The sequence below is a fragment of the Desmodus rotundus genome, chromosome 9 (assembly GCF_022682495.2).
Source record: "Desmodus rotundus isolate HL8 chromosome 9, HLdesRot8A.1, whole genome shotgun sequence".
Classification (NCBI taxonomy): Eukaryota; Metazoa; Chordata; class Mammalia; order Chiroptera; family Phyllostomidae; genus Desmodus; species Desmodus rotundus.
Window position 1 is genome coordinate 42,244,903 of NC_071395.1, and position 14,930 is coordinate 42,259,832.

Consider the following 14,930-nt stretch of genomic DNA (forward strand, 5'->3'; position numbering starts at 1 on the left):
CTTTCAGCTGCGGCCTAGGGCTCCTGACCCAGCTGACCAGATGGAAGGAGCCAGAGGGGCACAGGTTGTTCCTCAAGCTGAGCATCATTGACATTTGGAGCCAAATAACCCTTTGTCATAGGGGACTGCCCTGTGATTTCAGGGCAATTAGCAACGTGTCTGACCTCTATCCACTGGATGCCAGTAGCGCTCCTACCCCTAGGTGGGACAACCAAAAATGTCTCCGTAATTGTCAAATGGCTCCTGGGAGTGTGGAATCATCCTAATGAGAATGACTGATTTAGCCTCAAGGAAATGACAAAGCAACGACCTTGTCCTATAGTTCCTCCAGGCACTATCTTACAGTCCTAAAACAGCTCTCCAAACAGCATTTTGAAAAATGCAAATCATGCGTGGTTCACATCAGGAGTGGTACAGAATAAAAATACAGAGTCCTGGGCTCTGGAATTGGATTCTCTGGGCCCTGGTAGAGCCCAGAAAGCTGTTACTTTTTCACAACCTCCCCACCTGGGAAAGTTTAAGAAGCAGTTTCCCCCAGCTTTGTTGAAGTATAATGAGTAAATAGAAATCGCACATATTTAAGGTGTACTACATGATGATTCAACGTACATATACGTTGTGAAGTGATTGCCACAATCCAGCTAATTAACACATCCCTCACCTCAGTAACCATTTTTGATGTGTAGTGAGAACACTCTGTTTTAGCAAATTCCAATTTTTAAAGAGTTTATTTATTTTTAGAGAGAGAGGGAAGGGAGAGAGATAGAGAGGGAGAGACACATCAATGTGTGGTTGCCTCTCGTGTGCCCCCTATTGGGGACCTGGCCTGTAACCCAGGCATGTGCCATGACTGGGAATTGAACCAGTGACCATTTGGTTCATGGGCCAGCGCTCAGTCCACTGAGCCACACCAGCCAGAGCGCAAATTCCAATTATGCAATACAGTATTATTAACTGTAATCACCATGTTGTACATTAGATCCTCAGAAATTATAACTGAAAGTTTTTACCCTTTGACCAACATCTCCCCAATTCCCCCATACCCCAGCCCCTGGCAACCACTATTCTAGTCCATGTTTCTGCAATTCAATTTTTTTAGACCCCACATATAAATGAGATCAGATCATACGACATTTGTCTTTTTGAGTCGGGCTTATTTCACTTAGCATGTTGTCAGCCGGGTTCACCCACACAGTTACAAATGGCAGGATTTTCTCTATTGTGGCTAAATAATATTCCAGTGTGTGTGTGTGTCACATTTTCTTTATTCATTTACCTATTGACAGACACGTAGGTTGTTTCCATGTCTTGGCTGCCATGGATAATGCTGCAACGAACACGGGAGCGCAGATATCTCTTCAAGATACTCTCTTCATTTTCTCTGGACGTGTATCCAGAAGTGGGATTGCTGGATCATACGGTAGTTCTATTTTTAATCTTTTGCGGAACCCATTCTGTTTTCCATAATGGAAATGTTCTAACATTGTATTATATATTTATTTTCATAGACTGTCTAGAATGTGAGATCTCTGAGGGTAGGAATAAAACAGGGCATTCAATATGTATTTTGAGAGGTTTGGATTCCTTTTTAACAAGCTTATTGAAGTAAAATTTACATACCACAAAAATTTCATATATTTTAACATAAAAATCAATGGCTTTTAGTAAATTTGCCAGGTCGTGCAACTATCACCACAATCCAGGATTAGAATATTTTCATCACCCCGATAAAAGTCCTCATGCCTGTTTCCAGTTAACCCCAGCTCCTACCTCCAGCCCCAGGCAACCACTAATCTATGGTTTGCCTCTGTAGATTTGTCTCTTATGGCCACGTTACGTAATGGAATCATGCAATACATGATCTTTTGTGTCTGGCTCCTCTCACTGAGTGTAACTGAGTTTTATCCACGTTATCGCGTGTGTGACTATTCATTTTCATTGCTGAATTTTATTCCATTGTATGGATGAACCGCACTTGTTTATCCATTCACCAGTTGATGGAGGTTTGAGTTGTTTCCACTTTAGGGCTGTTGGGAAGAATGCTGCTTGAGCATTCACATATGTCTGCGTGTGGACCTGCACGTTCATTGCTCCTGGGTACGTCCCTGGAGTCAAATTTCTGGGTCATGTGGTAAGCTTGTGTTTGCCTTTTTAAGAAACTGCCAAACTGTTTGCCAAAGTGGAAGTACCGTTTTGCATTCAGGTTGGGATTGTTAATACATCCATTTTACAGATGATGAAACCAGCTGAGACTTGTTAGGTGACTTGCCTGAAAGTCTACTTGGGTTATCAAGTGTTAATATAAGATTTGAATCTATTTTTTTCCTTTACTTTAGAGAATGCACTCACCATTTATACCACAATTGTCACTAGAGATGAATCACATCCACCCATCATTTCCCCTTTTTGACAGATTTAACTAACCCTGGACAAGACACTTAGGGAAAGGTGATGAACGTTGGATGTCTGAATTTGGGGAAAGTACCTTTGCTTTGCAGACAGATGAGAAAACTGGTAGGACGTGAGGATGGGGAGAAAGATTAGAAACTCTTTGAAGACTGCTCATGCAGCGATGCGTCCAGGCAATGGTTAGTTGTTCGTGGACGATCATACCATCAGGGAACAGTTGGATGGGGAATTTACAAGTGCGGGATCAGACTGATGGCATCTGAGCCCCTGATTAGTCTTAGTCATCAGTAAAACAGAGAAACAGCCAGATATCATATTCTCCTACTGGAAGTTTCCAGCACCACCTATGAAGAGTTGAAGCCAAAACTATCAATCTTAAATGGGACTGGGGAAGAGGAACATGACCTAAGGGGATGCCATCAATTAATACCACGTTAGGAAACTCTCCAGGGCAAACACCCTGGTTTCTTCAACAAATGAATTACTAAACTTCAGTCAAACAAGGTTAAATAGGTAATTCAATCTACTGTTTAACAAGGAAAGCTTAAGATATTCACTAAATGCCATGTCAGGACCCTATTTGCATTCTAATTCAGATAAATAAAATGTTAAAAAAAGAAAACAGTGGTTAGATGATTTATAGGAGGTTAACATACAAGAGTAAGATCAGAATGAGAATTTGAAGGAAAGTTGATTCCAATAAACAAGTTGAGAGGACAGAAATGCAAGAAAATGTGTGATAAATATACTGGATTATGAACAAATGTATTTTTATACAGATTGCATAAAAATAGATACACCTATAAAAACAAACATATAGGGAAATTTTAACACTGACTGATACTTTTAATAAATGGTGTTGTGGCTAAGTTGAAGAAAAGTGTTGCTTTCTTTTGAAGATAAAAAGTGGCTTATCTACAATGAAATCATGTGATGTCCTCCAATTTTCTGAAAGATATCTGGTGAGTAATAACTGATTCAGACAAGAATGGATGATAAAGGAGTAAAAGTTTGATAAGTAACAGGCTATTTACAGAGTCTCAAAATACCCCCCCCACAAGATAGTTAATAATTACGAGGAAAATTGTAACTTTAATGTGAAGAAACTGGCAGACACCACCAAATGATCTAAGTTAACATCGTTAGTAATGAGACTAATTGAGAAAAATACATTACTTCTGTGTTATTTCTGTAAAAAAAAAAAAAAAAAAATGCATAGCCTGAATGGAATCATGAGGAAACATCAGACAAACCAAACCCAAGTTGAAGGACATTCTACCAAGTAACTGACCTATATTTTTCAAAAATGCCAAGGTCACGAAAGATAAAGGTTCAGAAACTGTTCTGATTGAAAGAGACTGAAAAGATAACTGAACGTAACAAATGGTCTGGGATTTCCTCCTGCAATTAGAAAGGTCGGTGATGAGACAATTGGTAAAATCTGAGTAAGGTTTGTAGATTTCCCGATTTTGATAGTTTTACTGAGGTTATAGAGGAAAGTGCCTTGTTCTTAGGAAACAGAAAGTATTTAGGTGGATGGACGACAGATATGATAGATAGATACACAGATAGATTTAAGTGGATGGATGGATTGGAGGGACAGATGGACAGAAAGGAGCCTGGATGCTAATAAATAGGCATCTGTCCTTCTTACCCAGGACCAATTTCCTCTGAAACCCTTTTATATGAGAAATCCATTTCTCTCTCTTTTTTTTAATTCCCAAGCCTCAGAGTCCATTTGTTTGATGTGCATGGATGAAGTCTTCAGCCAAGGGTCAGGCATGCATTTCTCTTTCTTAAGTTACTAATATTTTGTGTCCTCTGTCATTTGCAGCTGAGACTAATCTCGATATCATTATTAAAAGAAATATTCCAGAAATCATGAAGTGAAATAAGGAAGCTGCCATGTCACTCATCATCATAATGATGATGGTGAGACACGAATTTTTGTTGAATTGGCGGCATATGCCAAGAGAGTTCAGCCGCCCAGAGGCTACAGAAACCAGAAATTCACAGTGTAAAATTGTTAATGGCCACATGTGGCTATTTGCATTTGAATTAAAGTTAAAATTTACCATATCTAGCCATGTATAATGCGCACTTTTTTGCCCAAATTTCTGAGGGAAAAATAAGGATGTGCATTATACATGGGTATAACAATTACATGCCATGAGGATAATAATCCCATGTATAAAGTGCACAAAAATGTAGGTGCACATTATACAGGGGAGTGCATCGTACATGGCAAAGTACAGTGTGGTTCCTGCATCACGCTAGTCATATTTCAAGTGCTAAACTGCCCACAAGTGTGCAGGGCAGATATGGCATAGTTCCATCAATGCAGGAAGTTCTGCTGAGATTACGGAGTCTAGAACTTTTTTTAGACTATGGCCCCAAGACGATGCCTGGAAGTGTTTGGTGAGAAACATGCATTGCTGGGGTCACTTCAGACCCACTCAATCAGAATTTCTCATGGCAGAGCCTAGGAATCTGCATTTTTTCTTTAAAACAAAGTTTTTATTTACTTTTAGAGAGGAGGAGGGAAAAAGAGAGGAAAACATCAATATGTGGTTGCCTCTCATGCACCTGCTTCTGGGGAGCTGGCCTGCAACCCAGGCATGTGCCCTGACTGGGAATTGAACTGGCAACCCTTTGGTTCACAGGCTTGTACTCAATCTACTGAGCCACACCAGCGAGGGCAGAATCTACATTTTAATAGGTTCTTCCAGATGCTTCTGGTGCTTTCTAATACCCCACAGCTTCATTAGGGGAAGAGGAAGTGAAAATCATCTTGCATCCCTTTAAGTTGGTCCCTTCCATTCTAGGCCCCAATATTGGAGATATCAGTAAAGTAGATCTTCAGGATATTGAAGAGGATCAGACGTCATTGCGATCGTCAATCAAGACTGCCTGGGTTCAAATCCTGACACTTCCGCTCACATGCTGCGTGACCTTGGGCAGTTCACTTGACCTCTCTGTAACTCAGTTTCCTCACCTGTTAAGAGTGCTGATGCGGGGTGGGGTGGAGGGATGGGGAGAAAAGGCATACAACTGTAATTGAATAACAATAAAAATTAAAAAAAAAAAAAGAAGAGTGCTTAAGCTAGTGCCTAAGTACCCCAAAACTGTTGCTTCCACTATTTTTTCTTCACAGCACTGAACACTTACTGAAATGACCATCATTTGCTTTTACTTTCATTCATTTCACAAACACTTATTGAGTACCTACTATGTGCTGGTCACCGTTCTGGGACCAAGCAGTGAAGACAGACACCAACCCCTACGGTCATGGGACTAGCATTCTAAAGGGGAAGATAGAAAATAATCAGGGTAAAGCAAAATGTGTTCCATGTTAAAGAGTAGCAAGACAAGCAGATAGGAAAAGAAACTCGTGCATGGCAAAGCCAGAGGCCTCACCTGGGTTGTGATATTTAAATATAGATCTGAAGGAGGAGGGAAGAGTCACAAGGATGTCTGGGGGAAGATCATTCCAGGCAGAGGAAACAGCAGGTGCAAAGGTCCTGTGGTGAGAATATGCCAAGTGCTGTTTAACATGCTAGATACAGTGGTGAATAACAAGGATGCAATCCTATCTTCAAGTTTTTCTTGTTTTAAAGGGGGAAGACAGATAAACTGTTATATAATACACTGCCAGGTGATAAACAGGCAAAGAGCTAGACAGAGAGGGAAGAGGGTGATCAGGGCAGGCTTCTACAAGGAGGTGGCATTTTAGCAAAAGCCTGGAGGAGAGGGAAGAAGCACATGGGTATTTGGGAGAAATTTATTGATTCTTGCCTGGCCCAGGCCTCTCCCTCCCAATCTCAGCAAGAGCTCAGGTTTCCAGTTGTCTCTGCACTGCTGGAGGAAGGGGAATTCCGATGGGGGTGCAGGCCTTTCAGCCTCCAACTTCTGTCTACCTCACTCCCCTCTCACTGGCTGCCTTAGTATTTGTGCTGGTGTTGCTGGGTGAGGTTTCAGCTTGGAGCTCTGTACTCCCAATCAAAGCTCAGATCTTCAAAGGAGCCACCGGACCCTGTGCCTCACTGCGTTCCATCGTGGCTTCTCCCTGTCCTGGGTGGGGTTGGCTGGGACTGGCAGACCACATTTCCATGGCAAAGAGGGTGTTGAGGATACTTTCTCTGGCCCACTGGTAGAGTTGGCAGGATCTCACATCAGCCCATTTGAGTTCAGATCTAGACAGGTGCTACCCCAACTTCTGTGTGACCCTGAGCAGCTCACTTAACTTCTCTGAACCCACATCTCCATAAAAGGAGTTCAAAGTAACTCCCGTTTCCTTTCTTTGTGCCTAGAAAGTGCTTAGTCAGTGATTGCTCTGAGGAATACAGAACTCTGAAGGGCCATCTGGACCTGGGGTCCCCAAGATTATCTCTCCAGCTCCCAGGGAGGAGCATGTATTTGGGATGGGGAAGGGGGCCCCACCACCCACCAAATCTTTCTTTGAAGGAAAGCAAGGAGGACCCAGACAACTGCCCTGGGGAAATGCCAGCGTTGGTCCCATTTCCTCAGAAGCCACTGCAGCCCTGGTCTGGGCAGGGCTAGGGTGGGAGCCCAGAATGGAAAGGCTGACAAAAGGTGGTGAGCTGCCTGGGCAGCAGCTACCCTCCATCCCTTTCACCCCCAGCCACAGGGCGCTAATGGGGGAAAGGCTACCACCTTAAACCTGAAAAGACACAGGCAACAGAAAGAGAAATTGAACCGTTTATTGGCCTGGGTCTTGTCTCAGACATTGGAGGGGCATCTGGGGAGCTGAATGAGGGGAGACAAGCCCCCAACCGGCTCCTTGCCCCCACCGAAGACCCTCCCAGCCTTTGCATTCACAAAAAATCATTTTGAGGCGTAATGTTTCCTTCCCCAAGGTGAGCGGCAGCCCAGTTCTCAAGTGGGGAAATGAGCCAGCGATTACGAAGGGGTCTGTCTGGGGCCAGACCCCTCTTTGGCAGCTTCAACACAGACGTAAGGAGACAGAACAGCATCCATTCTGGGGAAACATGGTGGGGACAGAGGGTCACAGGCACCACATACACCAACACAGACACACACACAGACACTGACAGACACACATAAATATACATTTGTACCGCAGTGATTCTTCTATCTATCCACAGGATTTCGCAAAGTCCTTATGGGGCAGGTTAGGGGAGAGCCCCCACAAATGTCCTCAGCACCTCCACTCCCCGCTCCATCCAATATACCTTGAAGGGAGGCACAGCGGGCTCAAGGCTGCCCTGCCTTAGGAGATCTGGCACCTCAGCTGGAGCTGGAGGAGGAAGTAGACTGTGGGTGGTTGTTTTTGGGGGGTGGAAGGGTCCTCAGCTAAGAGCTCTGCCAGACATTCTCAAGTTCTCCTCTATGCCCTTGAGAGACCCAGAGGCCTCCTCAGTACCCCACCACCCCGGCCCCAGACAGGTTTTTCTAGCCCTTGGTGATTTCTCTGTGCCCCCAGACAGTGCAACTGGCCCATGAGGTCTGAAAATGGGGTTCAGCTCCCTCCCCCTCCAGCCCATGGTTTCCTGGCATCTCGTGGAGTAAGAGGAAAGGGAAGAAGTGGCCAAAGTGTCAGCTGGTGAAATTTGGGGAAGCTGTGGATTTGTGCCCAGGGAGCTGTTAGCTGGGGCTGCCCTGATGGTCAGGGAGGAGGCCTCCAGCCCCTCGGGACAGCGGTTCCAGGAAAGTGGCCTGAAGTTGCCAGGAGAAGATGACAAGGGGGGTGAATTCAGAGAAGAGTCTGGCACAGGGTGGAGGGTCAGTCATGCAATAAAATCCTTTGTACCATGGTGTAAATTGCTCCTGCCCTGAGCTCTGCTTGAGTGCCTGCCTGCTGTCACCCGGGTCCTTTCCAGGTCTCCCAGACCTCGACACAGTCCAGTTCTGAAGGGGTTATGCCAGTCACTGCTCTGGCCTCCAGGACCCTCCTGCAGCTCTGCCTTCCAACTGGTCAATGCCTCAACTAACCATCCCAGGTATGAAAGATTTTCAGTATCAACCCAGGTCTGCTGAGGTGGCCGTCTTGCTTGGCAGTCCCACATCTCTGTCTGAAGTCACCCGGCACCTCTCCACGGCGCCCTCTGCCATGGCCTGGTTGTCAGCCCATTTGTCCCTCAAACCACCGTGTTGCCCTCCAGAACTGTGGGCGACGTGGGCATGTGGGTGCCCCTCTCCAGTGAACTATAGCTGCGTAGGGGCAGGAGCCGGTGGCCTGGGGCCCCAACCCGCCGTCCTTGCACCCCTGCCGCCCTCCGGCAGCACTGCAGTGGCCGTAGTACCTCCCACCGCAGGTCCCGGCTGCGCCACGTGTAGATGACAGGGTTGAGCAGCGAGTTGAGGGTTGCAAAAGCAAAAAAGTAATGGGCCTTGTAGAGGATGGGGCAGGAGTGCACAGGACAGGCATAGTCTAGGAGGAGGATGCTAAAAGCAGGCAGCCAGCAAACAATGAAGACACCTAGTACGATGGTGACCGTCTTGAGCAGGGCCAGTGTCTGTGGGCCGGCCACATCGGCATGACTGGAGCGGACCACGCAGTAGATGCGGACATACAGAGCCACGATGGCCAATAAGATGACAGAGAAGATGGTTACCACACAGAGCACGTAGTGCTTGGCGTAGAGCGGCAGAACGGTGGAGCAGGTCTCTAGGTGGCCCAGGCAGTTCCAGCCAAGGATGGGCAGGCCACCCAGAACCAGTGAGATGAGCCACGAGGCCCCAATGAGCAGCAGCATGCGGCAGCTCTTGTCGCTGCCGTAGAGCTTGACCTTGGCAATGGCCACATGCCGCTCAATGGCGATGGCCAGGAGGCTGAAGACAGAGGCGGACAGTGTGATGAAAGCTGAGCCCTCACGGGCAAACCACTGTACAGGTGTCAGATGCAACGTGACAGAGCCCGAGAGCAAGGTATTGGCTATAAAGGCCACACCTGCCAGCAGGTCCGAGGCGGCCAGGTTGCCCAGGAACAGGTACATGGCTGAGTGGAACTTGCTGTTCCGGGCGACTGCGACAAGCACCAGCAGATTCTCCACCACGATGGCACAGCACAGGATGATGATGAGAGCTGAGGCCACCTGCCGGGAGAGTGTCTCCTGTATGACTAGTGTCTCCTTGGTATAATTGTAGTGCTCCTGGACCTTGGTGATGCTTAGGTACTCCGAGTACAGGTTGCCCATGGTGGGGCTCAGTGGCCAGCCGGGGCCATGGAGCTGTCAGAGCTGCAGAGATAAGAGACAGACAGACAGACAGGTCAGTGCTGTGGCTGTTGCCTGGGCTCTGACTTTGGGTCGAGTCCCAGCCCATCACTCCTCACTGAATGGCCACATGAAGTCAAAATTTTCACGATTCCTTGCTTTACAGATGGGAAACCTGGAGACATCAATTGACTAACTTTCCCAACGTCTCAAAGTTAGTAAGTGACACATCCAAAGAGACCTGCTCCAAAGCCTCTATAACGTCTAGGCTATAGAAGCTCCCCCAAATGAATGGTATGAAGGACACAAAGCACTCAGAAGCCTTGTCCACCTACCCAGAGAGCAAGCTGTAGGCAGGAACTAGAGGGCTTGCCTTGGGCTTCATGCCACCTGCCAGCCTGGGTCGGAGAGATGCTTGATGCTGCTAGCACTACATTACCACCCACTGCCCTAGATTTTAGGCTGGGTGTAAGCCTTGAGGCCATGGGTGCTCCCCAGATAAAGTCTCGGGGAGACACCAGGACAGCCTTGAGGTTCCAGCAGCTCAGAGGTCACATCATCTTAAAGGACATAGGCCTTGAAGGCAATCCTGGGTTCAACCCCACTCCACCTCTGACATGCTGTGGGATCTTGACCAAGTCAATCAATGACTCAGTGTCCTCATCTGTGTAATGGGGAGAAGAAAGCCCACTTCATAGGGGTGATAAGAAAATCCTGTTGATTGATGCCTGAGGTACCCATAGCACATAGCAAGCACTCAGTAAAGATTATTAGCTCCCCTTTCCCTGCCACACACTGCTTGGGACTAGGTGCCCTCCACCCAGTCTTTTGGGAGAGGATGTTGACTAAGCCAGCCAGGCAAGATTCCCAACAGCCTGTTCTCATCAGCAACATCTAGCCCTGCCCTTAGACAGAGGATCCAGAGGGGTAGGCAGGGCGCTAGCAACCCACCCCCCACACCCCTGCCAGGATGAAATCCAGATGTGAGGCCCCTAGAACAAACAGGGTGGAGTCCTTGCTCCCCAGTCACATCCGCTGTGGGGAAGGCTGGAAGGAGGTGATGGGATAGGGGAGCCACGGGAGACCAGTCTGGGAGGTCTTGGCTGGGAAGATGAGGCAGCTGAAGTCCTGTGAGAGGTGAGGGGGCGTACAGCCCTGCCAGGAGGGGGGCAGCAGTATTTGTTTCCATGAAAGCCAGGAAGAGGGGCAGAGAGGATGATGCAAGGCGAGGCCAAAATCATGGCCTTCCTCCAGCTTGGGCGGGGGCTGTCTCAGAGGAGCTGCAGCAGTGTCTGCCTTTCATGAGGGGAGCCTGTTAGCTAAATGAGGGTGGGGGATGGAGCACAGGAAAAGCCCTCCCCAGGTCCCTGGAAATGCGTTTGGCAAGGCCTGGCAAGAACCACATGTGAATCAGGAGCCCAGATCCAGGAAAGGCTGGTTAGGCCGGTTCCTAGTGAGCCCTGGAGTGATGGGGGACTTCTGGGGTCGCTCGGCCAACTCTGTCTGGACCGTCAGAGGAGTGCCCTGGACCATGGCCTAATAGAGAGGCAGCTGCTCCCCTTGGGCAAAGGGACATCCGTCCTAGTTAGGGAACAGTGAAAGGCTTGTGTGCTTCCCCGGGGAATGCCGCCCTGCCCAGATCTCCACACAGAGAGGCCCCTTGTTCCTGTGCAGGACAGGGCCTCGGGCGCCCTGATGCCCTCTGCAGCCAGACAGGAGCCGGCTTGGCTCTACCAGACCTACTGTTGGGCCAGAAACAGCCCGCACCCTGACTGGCTTATTTTCAATCCCAGGGCATTGAGCTATTCAATTATTGGCCTGAGCTTTCCATCCTCAGCATCGGACTGGCCAGGTCTGGAGCGCTCTACAGCTAGCACTACCGATCTGGTCCTTTCCGGGAGACTGGAGCTCACTTCTTTCTGAGGAGAGTTAAAGCTGTGTGAATGTCCCTGGGGAGAGTTTGAACTGCGGTCTGACCGCCGGGTCACCCCGACCAGACGCCCCCAAGCTGCCCTGGCCTACTAGGCCCTTCCTGGAGTTTAAAATTGAGAATCAAGGCCCTGTCACAAGGCCTGGGAAGCACCCTTGCTGGTGAGGCCAGAAGCCCAGGGCATGTCCCATGGCCACCCCCTCCTTCCATGGAGTGGAGCTAACACCCTCTCCAGTCTGGTGGCCAAGAGAACGATGTATGGCCACTTCCTGAAGAAATAAGAAATGGGTTCAGCCTTGAACCCCAGGAACAGACCAAAAAGTCTGTCTTCTTCCCTAAGGGGGAAGACTGGGGCACCGCACCCTCACTTGGAGGCTGTCCAGGCATCCTCAGGAGGGATGGTTCTCCTAGTTAGAAAAGGGGAAACTGAGGCCCATACTATCTCATCTTCCCAACTAGGATTTTGCTAAATAAAGCAGGAGCTTATGGAAGGTTGGTGCTTTCCAGAAAGAGGAAGCCAGCTGGGGTTGGGTCTGGCAGATGCATGCCTTGCCTGCTTCTCTTCCCTGTGTCAGGTTCCCAGGCTTGGCTGCACACAGGGCCTGTCTCCAGCTCGCCTTTAGCAAGGCAGCCCTGACTCCCTCCCAGAGGCTCAGTAATCGGTCACTGGGCTCAAAACCAGGGAATGGCCAGGCCTGAAACCAGAGCGAGAGGGACAAGCGACAGGGTTTGGAGGGAAGAGAAACAGATCAAGATTGTTCAGGGTGAGATTAGAAGGGAGGAAGGTGGGAGGAAGCTCAGAGGCTTCCAGGAGCCCCTCCCTCAAGTTCCATAGAGGCAGGCCCTGTGGTTAAGTGCACCCTGGTTACTTATTGATCCCATGCCTCTTGCCCTAGGACAGTACCCCACCCTTTCTTATGGTTTCTCTTCCGTGGTCAAGGCCCCCAACCCCCAATACCGCCATTCTCCATACAGCAGCCAGGGGGAGCCATTTAATTTAGAGCGCCTATGTATCACTCAGCTCCAAATTCTTCCATGGCTCCCAACTGCCCCAAATGGCCTGGCCCCTGCCCAGTTAGCCTCTTTCCACTCTCTCCCAGGGTCATTCCACTCCAGACACGCTGACCTCCTACCAGCCAACCACTCCTCAGAGCCTTTGCTCCTGCTAGTCCTCCACCTGACACGCTCTTCCCCCCAAAACCTTGAACGACTGTCTCATCTTTCAAGTTTCGGTTTTAAGGTCACTTGCTCTGACCACCAGCCTATTAAAACTACCTTCACCGGGCGCTTTCTGTCACAGCACCCTTCTTTGTTACTTCACAGCACTTGGCAATTTGGAAAAGTAACACTGTATAATAATTTCAAGTTTTCTGTCTGGCTTCCACAGCAGAATGCAAGTGTCAGCGACCATGTCCGTTTGCCCCTTTGCAATGATAGTGAGCATACAGAAGGTACTCAGAAAACATGTGGGATGGGTGAATGGATGTATGGATGTATAGATGAATGAAAGGAACAAAAAACGCAACGAAAAACGAATAAGGCGCCAGTGGGCCCTGGAGGGTGGAGGCTCCTAAATTCAGCCCAGCCCCAAACAACAGCAAAGGAGGTTGGAGACGCCCCTGATTGCAGGCGGTCCTCCTTACCGGGAGGGCAGGCGAAGCCTCGGAGACAACGACAGGACCCGCCCCCGTCCTCGAGCCACAGTCTCTGCCTCCTTATCTGGCCGTGGAATGCACGGTATCCACACTCCAGGCCCCTGGGGCCACACCTTCTCTCTCTCACGGTCGCCACACGCGCGGGACCTCCACATCTACAATTAGGGTTAGGGGACTCCTCTCCGTCTCGCCAGGGGCCCCGCATCTATATTCGCAGAGGACTTGGGGAGTGTGGTGGGGGAGATCCTAGGCTCAGCCGCACTGCCAATGCTGCACCCGCGTCGCGCCACGAGGGAGAGCGTGGGCTCAGCGCGTGGCGCCTGGAGCGTCTGACTAGAACAGAGTTGGGGGAGAGGGTGGAAATCCCCGAGTGAGTCAACTGGTGCCGGAGGAGGGGGCGAGGTCCTGAAGCACTTCTGGGCCCGGGCCCGAGCGGGGCCGGTGCCACGCGCGCCTGCACTCATGTCCCATACCCGGGCCCCAGGGGAAAGATGAGGCGCCAGAGTCACACAGTCACGTTCCCTTTCCGTCCAGAACAAAGCCACGTCCCCTCGGAGGAACTGAAGACTACTCGAAGAAACTGAGGCAGAGAGCCAGATGTGTAGATGGTGAGCGAGTGTCTTCCTCGGGAGACCCGCCCCTTGGGCTTGGAGGATCTGCGGCGTACAGCACCTTTTGCCCCGCCGGAGTCAGCCAAGAGGGGCGCCCTACCCGCCTCCTACACACTCCCCAAACTCCCCGGGCAAGCTGTCCTGACTTCCAGTCTCCGGTCAAAGAGCTCGGATTCCGCCTTTTCGCCACTAACTTCCTGCCGCTGGGTAAGGCAGGGAGTGCAGTCTGGGGGTTCGCGGTCGAGGCCGTGCGGACCGCCCGGACTAGTGGGGAGGGCCCACGACGACCACTCCCTCGGCGCAGCAGGAGCACGGCGGCGCGTGCGCGCCGCGGTGAGCCCCTGATCCCCGGCCGGGCCCCTTGGCTGGGATCCCGCGACCCAAGAGGACCGGGCCGCCTTTTTGCCTCCCCCTCGCCAAGCAAGCTCACCTGGTTAGGCGGGCCCGGGTCCCTGCCCTGGCCGGAGGGGCTTTGGCGTCTTCGTCCCCGGGACGGCCGCGGCTGGGGCTGAGGCTGCCCGCCGGGCTCGGCTGCGTCCCGGGGCTGGGGACCTGGATGAAGCAGGGGGCGGGGAGAGGCACCGCCTCGGGCCCCCACTCGCCCCGCCCTCCTCCCCTCCCCTTTCCGGCGGTAGCTGCAATGAATTCCAGATGTGAGCTGCGAGCCCAAAGCGCGCTTGGGCCGTTGGGGGTGGTGAGCGGGTCCCTTTGTCCGCGCCGCTCCCCCACCCCCCGGCCCACTCCCGCCTTGTTCCTCCCAGCCCCCTCCCGTGAGAACCTGCTGGAGCGTGACGTCACTCAGCCCCGTGACTTTACGTTGCTCCTGGCCAGGTGGCCTGAACCTGAAACAACTGTCTCCAAGTACAGGTGTACTCTTGGCCCATCTCTGAGACCTTGGAATTGGAGGACAGCATGGGATCCCCTTTATTTATTCAACAAGGAGCCATGCAGCACCTACTATGTGTCAACGCAGTAAATAGGCATTAAGTGCCTATTGTGCATTCATTTAAAAAAGCATCAAGTTCCTATCAAGTGCCACGCCCTGTCTCAAATACAGAACTGTTTTCAGCGGTGATAGGATCTCATAATTCAGGCAATGCCTTCTCTCCCGTAGAAGAGGGATGCAACC

The 14,930-nt window shown here is 50.2% G+C and overlaps 1 protein-coding gene across 1 annotated transcript; it reads right to left on the minus strand.

Annotated features, from left to right (window-relative positions):
• Positions 1-7,111: 7,111 nt before the first annotated feature.
• On the minus strand, positions 7,112-14,557 carry S1PR2 (sphingosine-1-phosphate receptor 2). Its single transcript, XM_053911811.1, has 2 exons — positions 14,232-14,557; positions 7,112-9,629 (listed from the first exon to the last, which is right to left on the minus strand). The coding sequence occupies exon 2, from the start codon at positions 9,585-9,587 to the stop codon at positions 8,529-8,531; it is 1,059 nt and encodes a 352-aa protein (XP_053767786.1). The 5' UTR covers positions 9,588-9,629; positions 14,232-14,557; the 3' UTR covers positions 7,112-8,528.
• Positions 14,558-14,930: the final 373 nt, after the last annotated feature.